This window comes from Meleagris gallopavo, chromosome 20, assembly GCF_000146605.3.
Source record: "Meleagris gallopavo isolate NT-WF06-2002-E0010 breed Aviagen turkey brand Nicholas breeding stock chromosome 20, Turkey_5.1, whole genome shotgun sequence".
NCBI classification, from domain to species: Eukaryota; Metazoa; Chordata; class Aves; order Galliformes; family Phasianidae; genus Meleagris; species Meleagris gallopavo.
Window position 1 is genome coordinate 2,728,133 of NC_015030.2, and position 10,571 is coordinate 2,738,703.

Consider the following 10,571-nt stretch of genomic DNA (forward strand, 5'->3'; position numbering starts at 1 on the left):
CTTCCCTTCCCTTCCCTTCCCCTCCCTTCCCCTCCCTTTCCCCATCTTATCCATGAATGAGCTGGATCACCTCATGTCACACTGATGCCCAAGTGACTGCATCCCCATGCAGGATGTGGAGGGAAGCATGGGGTGAGCATCCAGCCCCACCTCTGCCTCTCCCCTGCTTGCTGCACAATGTGCTCATGAAATTTAGATCTGCAATCAAGTGAGAATTCCTGAAATATGTAAGATGACTCTGTTTGATACCGGGTGAGACAGTGATGCATTCCCTGGGATGAGGTGGAATAGCTGAGCATATAAAACAGCTCTTAATGCACGACCTTTTGAGCTGTGGCTAAAATGCCTCAATAGACAGCGGAGCTGGAGGAGGCCGGGTGAAATTGCTCTGCATCTTCAGCCCTGGCCCCCACCCCACACAGAACTTGCAAATGAGGCTACGAGGAATCTTTTTAAGCTTTCTGTTTTCTGGAGACTTTTGCCCTCTTTGCACTTGGCTGCTTTGCTCCAGGAATGAAAGTGGGCAGCCCTTTCCTCACCATTAAAGTTTCATTTAGCAAAAGGACAAAGAATTGGCACAGGAAGGATGAAGAATGACTGTGAGGGTAAACTTGTGTGACTCCATATATTTTAGATCATAGCCTGAGGTCAGTCCCTCTATTTTATAATACAGATAAAGGATTTTCTGGCCTTGCAGCAGGAGATGTGTGGTGATATATAAAGAAGTCGCTTCTCAGCATAATTTAAGAAACAACCTCTGTTCTCAGAAGAGTGGGTTTGGCTCTCCTAAAACCCTCCATTGTGCACACAACACACACAGGTGTACTTCTCCAACAGGAAAAGAACACATCACACTATGCTCCAGAAATTAAAAATCTCTTATCAAATCATATAGGACTCCAGCACAGCATCTCACAGGATGTTTTTACCTCTAGGAGAGTGAGGCTCGCCACATGGTGCACTGCTCCTGTTGCCATGAAAGTTGGCACTTGATCCTACAAAATCTGCAGCAAGGGAAAGCTCTGGTCCTGCTCCCGGGACAGCCAGTGTTCGTGCTGTGGCCACTTTTTTTTTTCACTTGAAGAACGCGTGCGTTGCTGTGATCGTGCATGTCTAAAATGTGTTTGCACAGAAGAAGAACGAGCCAGACATGGAAAACAAGCAAATCACATTATGCACTGGAGGCAGTAATGCCGCTCCCGAGGGACAGAGATAATAGAGCAAAAGACAAAAGAACAATGGACTTTGCTGGCCTGAGCGCTCGCCTGATTGTGGCTTTGCTGGAATTACCCCCAGTGTCCTCAGTGTCACTGCTGGAACTGGACTGGGCACAGCGTGGGGCTGTGCAATGTGTGCTTCAGGTGCCAGCATCCCTACACTGCTCTGAGCACAGCTCTGCACAGCAGTCCCATGGCACGGCAGGTGTGGGTTCCTTCCAAGCTGGCTGTCATTTGGGTTTGGAAAAACTCTTCGTCCCCAGTTTTGGAGGCGATGGAATGGGATGCAGAGGACAGGGCAGGGCCCATGGGTGGGTGTAATGGGGACGGCTCTCCTTGCCAGCTTGGTGAAGGAGCCTCCAAAGCCAAGGCACCAACAGCTTTTGGAAGACCCTGGTTGAGCTATACCCTAAAGGCTCCTTTGAACAGACCACTGAAACTTTGAGATATGCTTCAGGCTTTCCTCTCTTCCCATTCCTTCTTTCTTTCTTCTTTCTTCCTTCCATCTTTCTCACTGTTCACTTCTGTCCTTGTCTTCTTTTGTTTTTCATCTTCTTGCTTTTCTTCTCTTTTCCTTTCTCTTTCTCTCCTTTTTCTGTCCATCTGTCTATCCTTCAATCTTTTTTAGATCTCAGCAAATTCCAGGGAGGCATCAGTTGTCTTTAACGCCCAAAGGAAAAATTGAAGGGAAGGGTTCAATTACTCGTGTGAAAAATGAGTCTCCTAACCGAGGTCTATCCATTTGCTAGTTGTGCTTGTTTTAAAACTGAATTATAGAGACTGCACATTTTTCTGGAGACAAATGCATTAATTTTTCTCAAAACAGACAAGAGGGAAGCAGAGGGAAAATAAGATAATAAGAGTTTCCACAGTGATTTATATGCCTTTGTGAAAAATAATGGGGGAGGCTGCAGCCGGCGGCTGGGGGGAAGGGGTGGCGGTGGCAGGGATGGCTGGGGGAGAACTGCCAGAAGTCCGAGCAAGACGTTGGCTTTGGATGATATAAGATAGCTTTACATCTTTCTCCTGCTTGAAAAATCTCTCCTTCTCTCCCTCTGTATACACACACATGAAATATATGCCATACGATGCTCTTCAAATCAGCGCAGGCCATGCTGTTTATACAGGAAAGGATTGTGTTTCTTGCCAACCTCTCCCCAGCCCTCCCTCTTCTGCCAAAGAATAAACTGGGACCTTCTGAAAACAAAGTGGTGGCTGCAGTTTGTAACAGATTTGCTCTTGTGTGTGTTTACCCAGGGCAGGAAAGCCCTTCCCCGGGGCGGCTGCCTGTGCTCTCAGGCGCAGAGCAGCGGAGTTGAGTTTATTTTCTTGCTATATCTGTTCCCTTTGGTTTGATTTACACGCAAAAAGAGATATTTTTATGATAGCAATAGCAAATTGGGTTTCTTTATGGCTCATGAGAGCTGTTTTACAAAATTGGACTATTTATGTAGTGTACTGATTGCGATGTAGTTCCGAATTTAATGTCTAACTGTAGGGGATAAAGAAAAAAAAAAAACCAACACAGCAAATGGTGTTTTTTTAAAAGCTACAAGCTGTTTGTGAAGCAAGATGCAATGAGTGACTTTTACTTGAAAAGACAGTGGACATCAGCAGCTCTTAACGTTTGGCCAAGTGAAGGTGAATGGAGAACCCCGAGGGCTGGGGGCAGTTTCAGCAGTGGGTGTAATTCATGGAAACCCCCCAGGAGGACAACAGCTGCCCCGGTGGCAGTGCCCGTGCTGGTGGCTCTCTCCAATTACTCACAGGAATGACTCAATGCCTTTATTCCCTGTTGGTTTCTGAGTAGAAAATCCCACGGTGTTCAGAGGGATCTGAGAACAGAGAAGCTGAAAGCGATGCTTGAAAGCAAAACCCAAACGTCGTCCAGGGCAGATGGTTAATGGCGTGGTTCGGTTTATTTGCCCAATGCAAATCACATCCCGTCTGCCCGTGGCTGCAGGGAGGCCAGTTCCTGTTTGTTTGGCTAAAGCAAGGCTGAGATTTCTCCGCGGCTCACAGGTGAGGTCCCCAGGGACCACAGAATTATAGAATGGGTTGAAAAGGGCCACAATGATCATCTCATTTCAACCCTCCTGCTACGTGCAGGTCGCCAACCAGCAGCCCAGGCTGCCCAGAGCCACATCCAGCCTGGCCTCGAATGCCCCCAGGGATGGGGCATCCACAGCCTCCTTGGGCAACCTGTTCCAGTGCCTCACCACCCTCTGTGTGGATGGGGATGAGACATGAGGCTGTGGGATCAGACCTCCACTTCCATGCAGACACAGCTGTCCTCTGGGGGCTTCCATCAGCCATTTGTCTCCTTCTCCCAGCCCAAAATCTGGCAGCACTCTGTTGGTGGGTCTGTCCCCCCTCCCTGTGTTCAGACCAGGAGGGCATTTCAGGGGTCCTCATCTTCTCCACTGGCCCTAATTGAGGGCTGGAAAGATTCTTCACAGATTCCCAGGTTTTTAAAGAGGAGGCATTTGCATATTAATAAGAAGCTGTTCAGACTGATTGGCTTAATGTGTTTGGGGTAAGTATAATTAAACGTCAAGGGAAATATATCATGGAGTAATGAAGCTGAAGCTAATTTATCAAAAAATGAGGCCTAGAGAGGGAGACATTCCCAATAATAAACAGTTCCTCAACCTTCCTCTTTAGGTGCTGTGCTTGAAGCATACGCTCTTGGCAATCCGTATGGGGAGAAATGACCTGCATATTGCTTTGTCCTGGAGGTCCTTCTCATTTGTGCCCCAGTGCCAGCCCCCTGCCATGGCTGAGCCCATCTGTGAGATCTGTGGGGCAGAGATGGGGGATGGTCCCTGTGGGGCCAGCAGCAGCACTGGGGAGGGTGCTGGGGTGGTTTTACATACTGAACACTTCGGGAAAGAAGAGCAGTCATGCGGGTTTGTTGTACCAGACTCAGTTTTGCTACTGGGTCACTTATGCCTTTTTTTCTTTTTTTTTTCCTTCTCATCTCTCTGTCTTTTTACTCCAGAAGCTTTTCAGAGCACATGCTGTCTCCTGCTCTGTTTATATACTAGGCTCCTGAATATCAACTCCTGTAGCCACAGCTTTGCTGTGAACAAAAAACGCAACCCTCATTCAGGACTGCAAGGCCAGTCCCAAAACAGGGTTTGCTAACATCAGGGTGGAAGGTGAGGCTCAGGCTGAGGTCCACACTCATCCCCACAGAAGCTGTGACCCATCTGCATCCCAAAAAAATCCCCCTTTGGCAAAATCTGGCAGAATTGGTAGGTTGTAGAGTAGTAGAGGCAGCTGTAGAAGGTCACTGCCAGAGGTGATGGGATGGATCTGGGCATGATGAGGAATGGCAGGGTGTGTGCTGCCTGATGCAGGGCATTCCCCAAAGGTGTTTGCTCTCTGCCTTCCCTGTGCCCTGCAAAGAGCACTGAGGTTGAGGAGCAGCAGGCTTGTGGTCACGGCCAAGAGGAAACACTGCAGGGCTCCCCTGCTGCAGAGGGGGCTGGGAAAGCCAAGGGAAGATGCAGTAAAGCCAAGGGAAGATGTGGTGAAGTCAACCCCAGCAGATGAAGCTCCTGGTGGCACAGCTTTGATGGCTTTCCCAGCCTCTCAGAAGGGAAAAGGGCTTTTCCTGGGGCTGAGCTTGGAGCTGGGCCATCGTCCATGGAGGCTGTGCCCAGGTCCCTGCTGTGGGGCAGCAAAACATTCTGGAGTGATTTTCTGAAGCACTGAAGTGACTGAACCCTTGCAGAGATGCCTGCGATGCTTGGCATGCAGCAAGGGAATAAATTAAAGAAATTGCTTTTTATAAAATAAGTGAAAATCATATAGATATATAAATATATGAATTATGTATATATATATAAATTATGTATTTAATATATTAAAAAAAAAACAACAAAACAACAAACAAAACAAAAAAAAAAAAAACACCACCACCCCACTGCAGTGCTTTGTGCACAGACAGCAGTGCTGCTATGGCAGCACTTTTAGGTCAGAGCATCCCTAGACATCCTCTGGCTGTAAAGTGGCATTCCCTTTACCCAGCCCATCCCAAAGGAACAGGATGAGGGCTGGGGCAGACACACAGGGCTGCATTTTAGGGATGCTGTGTCAGGCTGTTGTCGTTACCCTTAACTTGTGTTTTGCTGCAGTTTCCTATGGCAGGAGCTACAATTCTCTGTTGGGTGAAGTAAGAAAGCACTTGCAGCCAATGCCATGTTGCTGTCTTCCTAATCTAGGCTCTTTTTAAGTATTTGGTCCTCCAGGCATTAGCGATGAGCAGCATGAGAAGGACTTGGCTGGGTGCCCCAATGGGCAGCGGTTCTGCTCCCATGCATCAGAGTGGGACATGAGTGAGCAACACTGATTTTAGCCAAATTTAACCATCCCTTGGGGATGCTGTGCCCATCCCACAGCCCAGAGGAGGCTGGATTCCTCCTCTGCAAGGGATGGCAGAGGAAGGAGAGAGGGGTCGGCAGCCATGCTGATAAGATGCTGCCTGACAGACGCAGCGTGGAAACAGATGCTCCCAGCTGCAGCTGTAATGAGATCCATAAATACCGAGGGTTGCTCAAATAAACGCCGGCATCCGCCACACGATGAGCTCAGGAGCTGCTGTTGTCAGCAGGCACAGGCTGGGTAGATTTGGGGCAGGAGGAGCACAAGGCAACGTTGCTGCAGCTCTGTGTGCAGGCTGCGGAGTGAAGGTGCCCATGCTGTGCCCAGCTCCAGATTTCAGGGTTGTTTCCCGGGAGCCTAAAAGTGCAGAGGTTGTGGGTATGTCAGCATGCTGAATGCTTCCTGCCCTTTCAGCTCAGCACAATTGGGCACTGGTTTGAATATCCTCTCAGGAACACTGGGGAGAACAAAAATCTCTGTGCCCTGAGAGGTGTCATTTTGAGACTGATGTCAGCAGGAGTTGGGTTTTACCCAGTAGTTCTACACCCAGTGTCCTGTTTTCCCCATAGGTGCTTCCAAGCATTTTCCACTCATGAACGTTCCTCGTTCCCATGGGTTTCCTTGGGATTTTTTGGTAGTCCTACCAGATTCCCGAAAGGCATCTCACCATATATTGATCCCACGTGATGTCTGAAGGAATAGGAGGGTCAGGGAGCTCGGCTGTGTCTCTGCTGCTTTCACAGCCCTTTCAGAGCTGCCAGTCCCCAGCCCAATGTGAGGACAGCTCCGTCTCGTTAGGCATTGGTTTTAATTTATTTATCTGTGCACACTCCAGGTTACATTATCACTCTTTCCAGAGCATCTTTCTTTTTAATCTCCTGTACGTGCTGTAATGGCCCTCCTGGGAGCAAGGGCCTAAGAGGAGGGAAAGGGAATTGCATGTGATGGCAGTGCTTGTTTTCTTTTAGCATTTTCTGATGCAGAAATGCTTGAGATGCTTTGGAAGAGGAAGGGAAATGGAGTGGGAAAGAGGACGAGCCCGCGTGGCTGGGGGCTGTGGAGGACAGAGAGAAATACACTGTGCTGTGGGGCATGAGGCTGCATTGCATGCACTGTGCCTCAGTTTCCCCACTCTCCTCAGCCAGTGGCCTCATGCCAAAGAAGGCTCTGTGCTTCTGTTAAGGCTGCTGCATGCGTGCCCTTCCGTCAAGGCTGCCACAGGCATGCCCATCACCGTGACACCAGGCCTGATCCTGGTTCCCATTTCTGCTTCATTCCCATCACCTGCCCAGTGCAGCAATCCTGTCCCCTTAGCTGCCAGGTGTCATGCTGCAACCAGCACCTCTGTCCCTGTGCTGCTGCAACGGGCTGGGGAAAGCCCCCAGGTGTCCCAGCTTCTTGCTCCCAGCTGTGCCCCCACACTGCAGCTTAGGACTTTTCTGCTGCAGCTGTGACACCGCTGCAGGCTGCAAACCCTGCACGAACACACCCTCCTGGGTGCTCTGCTTGTAGGGATGGAGCCTGATACATTGCTGCCGTTTCTGGACGTGAAGCACTGCTTTGTTCCCCAGAACCTTGCTCTCACAGGGACACACCACCAACTCCTGTCTCTAAGGACTCTGATCCCATGGCCAGGGTCAGGCCAACGCCCTGCTCAGATTTGTAAAGGGATCATTATGCAGTCAGTCAATAAAGAGACATAAAAGCCATAATAAACACGACATCAAAGATCATTCCTGCACCAGAAGTGCCTGAGGCTGGGGACCAGTTATAGGGACGTCCCAGGGTGACCCCAGCATGAAGGTGCCCACGAGAACGACTCACCCATTGGGGTGCATGAGCCACTAAACCCAGCACAGCACCCACTGCACGGCTGAGACCTTGGTGCAGCCCCACTAAGGGCCAACTGCGAGTCCGCACGCAAATCCCAAATGCACCCTTTGAGGAGAGTCCTCCTCTCCTGTTAAGTAATTAAATAAAGCCCCGAGCTCTACTAAAATTAAAATAACAGAATCCATTTATTCTGGCAGGGTCTGCTGGTGGCTGCTCTTGCCAAAAACATTTTTGTGGTTCTTGTCTTTTCAAGTGGCTCTTTCGCAATAAAACCCAGATGCCATTAGTCCAGGGAGGCCTCCAAGCAACTGTTTACGTCCATGAAAGATGCCCTTTGTAATTAATTAATCTCCTGGAAGCTGTGGCAGCACATTCCCGGTGGGTCCCAGCATGTCCCTGCCCGCCGGGCTGGCAGCCGAGGTGCAGGTTCATTCCTGAGCACTGAAGAAAGCCTTTGTGCTGCAGCTCAGCCATTGAAGGGGTTAATCTGCTCCTCAGGAAGACGCAGCAGAGATTTCAACACTTAAACTACCAAAACCCAAACAGAGGTTGGCATGACATTGCACGGGCTGCTGCTCTTGCTCAGTGGCCAAGCACAGTTGTAAGAAGGTGGCTCTTAAGCACAGAAGCACAGAATGGGTGCAGCAGGCACAGCTGAACAGTGGTAGGCAACGTTGGGTGCATGAGAACAGGCAATGTGCAGGGGTATTTTTGTCATCTGCATCCAGCTGGGTGTGATTAGCATTGGGGATTACTTAAGGCTGAAGTCAATCAGGGGTTCTTGCATCTCAGTGCCATCAATTGATTTAACCCACCAGAAATCTGGCCAGGCTATTTCTGACCCATACATCCTTTTGGCTTTGCAGCATCAGGTGATAGCAAATCCCAACACAGAAATATGGCTCTGCTTGGCAGAGGTCTCCCTTGTTCTGGTTTTGAACCTACCTCCATCCTTAGTGTCCAAAACGATATTCTATGGCATCATGGAATCATTAAGGTTGGAAAGACCACTAAGATTGTCTAGTCCAACCATCAGTTCATCACCACCATACCACTAAACCACACCACTCAATGTGACATCTACGCTCTTCTTGAACACCTGCAGGCACAGCAGCTCCACCACCTCCTGTCAGGGTGCTGTAGAGAGCGATAAGATCTCCCTTGAGCCTCCTCTTCTCCAGACTCAACCATCCCAGTTCCCTCAGCTGCCCCCCATAAGACTTGTGCTCCAGACCTCTGATAGCTCTGTTGCCCTTTGTCGTCCTTTAGCAAGTGACAGCTCTCTCATACCACTCAGCTTGTTTGTCCCTAATTCAGGGATTTTCCCCCAAATAGAAAACCTCAACAGACACCAACTAAGAGGTGGCTTCTGTAGGGACCATGCCTCTGCTCAGCCTCTATGCAGCTCGGTTTCAAACAGCAAGAATTGCACTAGGAACGGTCAATCCTCACTGCCTCGTTTGTTTCATAACGACTCAGCCTGGGATCTGGTTGTTATTGGTGTTGTTAGCTGTTGTTGGCTTTTCATTGTTGCTGTCTTGATAGATGGGTTTAATTTGGCCGGCGTATTGCCCAGCTTTGCACACCAGATGTTGCTGCAGCAGGGAGCAGTCCGTCACCATGCGGCATCACATGGGGTCAGTGCCTGGGGTCAGGGCATGCAGGACGCGGGTCCCAGGGCTGCAGTTGCCATGAGAACAGTGGTGGCACGGTGGTGAAGCCCCATCCATCTCCTGTTGCCCTTGGGCTGCTGGTGTAGGAAAAATCCGCTGCCTTGGATGGATGTCATGCAACCAAATGGTGAACCTCTGGCATTCTGCAGCCCCCATTTGGGGGTAATAACTGGGTGGTGTGAATCTGATGGATCTGATGTGGTGTCTCTGTGCAAGGAGAGCTAATGGAACTCCCGGGAGGAGCAGATGAACATTTGCTAAAATGTCCTGCACCTTTCTAGCTTGCCTTGTTTAACTCAGACGTCATCCACTGGCCAAATCCTGCATTCTTTTAGCATATCCCACCCAATGCCCAGCCCAGGAGAGCAGGAGTGACCCAGAACTGAGCCCTCATCTGGGCCAGGAGAGCTTCCCAGCATCCTGTACGCAGAATTTCTTTGGGTGGAAGAAGGAAATTGCAGAGATCAAGGCGCTGACATGGCACATTTTTATGTGACATCAGCTTGCTGCCACCTTGAAAATACCAAAAGATGGAGTCTTACATCCTGCCCCTTGAAAAATCCCTTGTGCCCTGAAGAAAGAGAGTCTTGTTACTCAAGAAATTCACTGTTATTATGGGGAATTTAAGCCAATGTGCAGGAAACGCCAGTGTGGGCAGGATGGAATTTAAAAGGGGTAGGATGTCAGGATTGTAGAGGTTTGCTCTGTTCTTCCAGTGTCATGGCATAGAATCATGGAACGACAGCATGGTGAGGTTGGAAGGGACCTTAAATGTCCACAGCCCTAACTCTGCCATGGGCTGGCTGCCCCTCACCAGCTCAGGCTGCCCAGGGCCTCATCCATGGCCTTGGGAACCTCCAGGAATGGGGCAACCACACTTCTCTGGACAACACCTCACCGCCTCTGGGTAAAGGAGTTCCTCTTCATATCTGACCTAAATTTCCCCTCCTCTTGTTTAGGACTGTTCCCCCTTGTCTTGTCACTATCTGTTCATGGTAGGATGAGAGGGGGGATCCATCTCAAGAAGTCCTTTTGAGGGCAGAATAGGATTACACCAAGTTTCTGGTGTGTGCTAAGATGCTTTCTGAGTTGGAGCACTGTGGGCTGACTATCCATGCTAGAAGGAAAGCGAGCTGCGTTGGAGTCATGAGGTGTGAGGACATCATGGCTGTGCTACTTGGACACCTCTAAAATACTTGGCACTAACGTGTCCCTCTCCTTTCAGGGACCTCATGCCCAGGACTCTGGAGGGGCAGATCACCATGGAGAAGACCCCCAGCTACTTCGTCACCAAGGAGGCCCCAGCCCGCATCTCCTCCATGGCCAAGGGCACGAAGCTGATCGTGGTGGTGCGGGACCCCGTGACCAGAGCCATCTCGGACTACACACAGACGCTCTCCAAGAAGCCCGACATCCCCACCTTTGAGAGCCTGACCTTCAAAAACAGGACTACGGGCCT

The 10,571-nt window shown here is 49.9% G+C and overlaps 1 protein-coding gene across 1 annotated transcript in view; it reads left to right on the plus strand.

The window, feature by feature from the left end:
* Positions 1–10,571, plus strand: part of LOC104913763 (heparan sulfate glucosamine 3-O-sulfotransferase 3A1-like) — a 26,513-nt gene that overhangs the window by 14,742 nt on the left and 1,200 nt on the right. Inside the window, exon 3 of the mRNA XM_031556379.1 lies at positions 10,338–10,567. Coding sequence (XP_031412239.1) covers positions 10,338–10,567 — 230 coding nt within the window. The remainder of the gene's footprint in view (positions 1–10,337; positions 10,568–10,571) is intronic.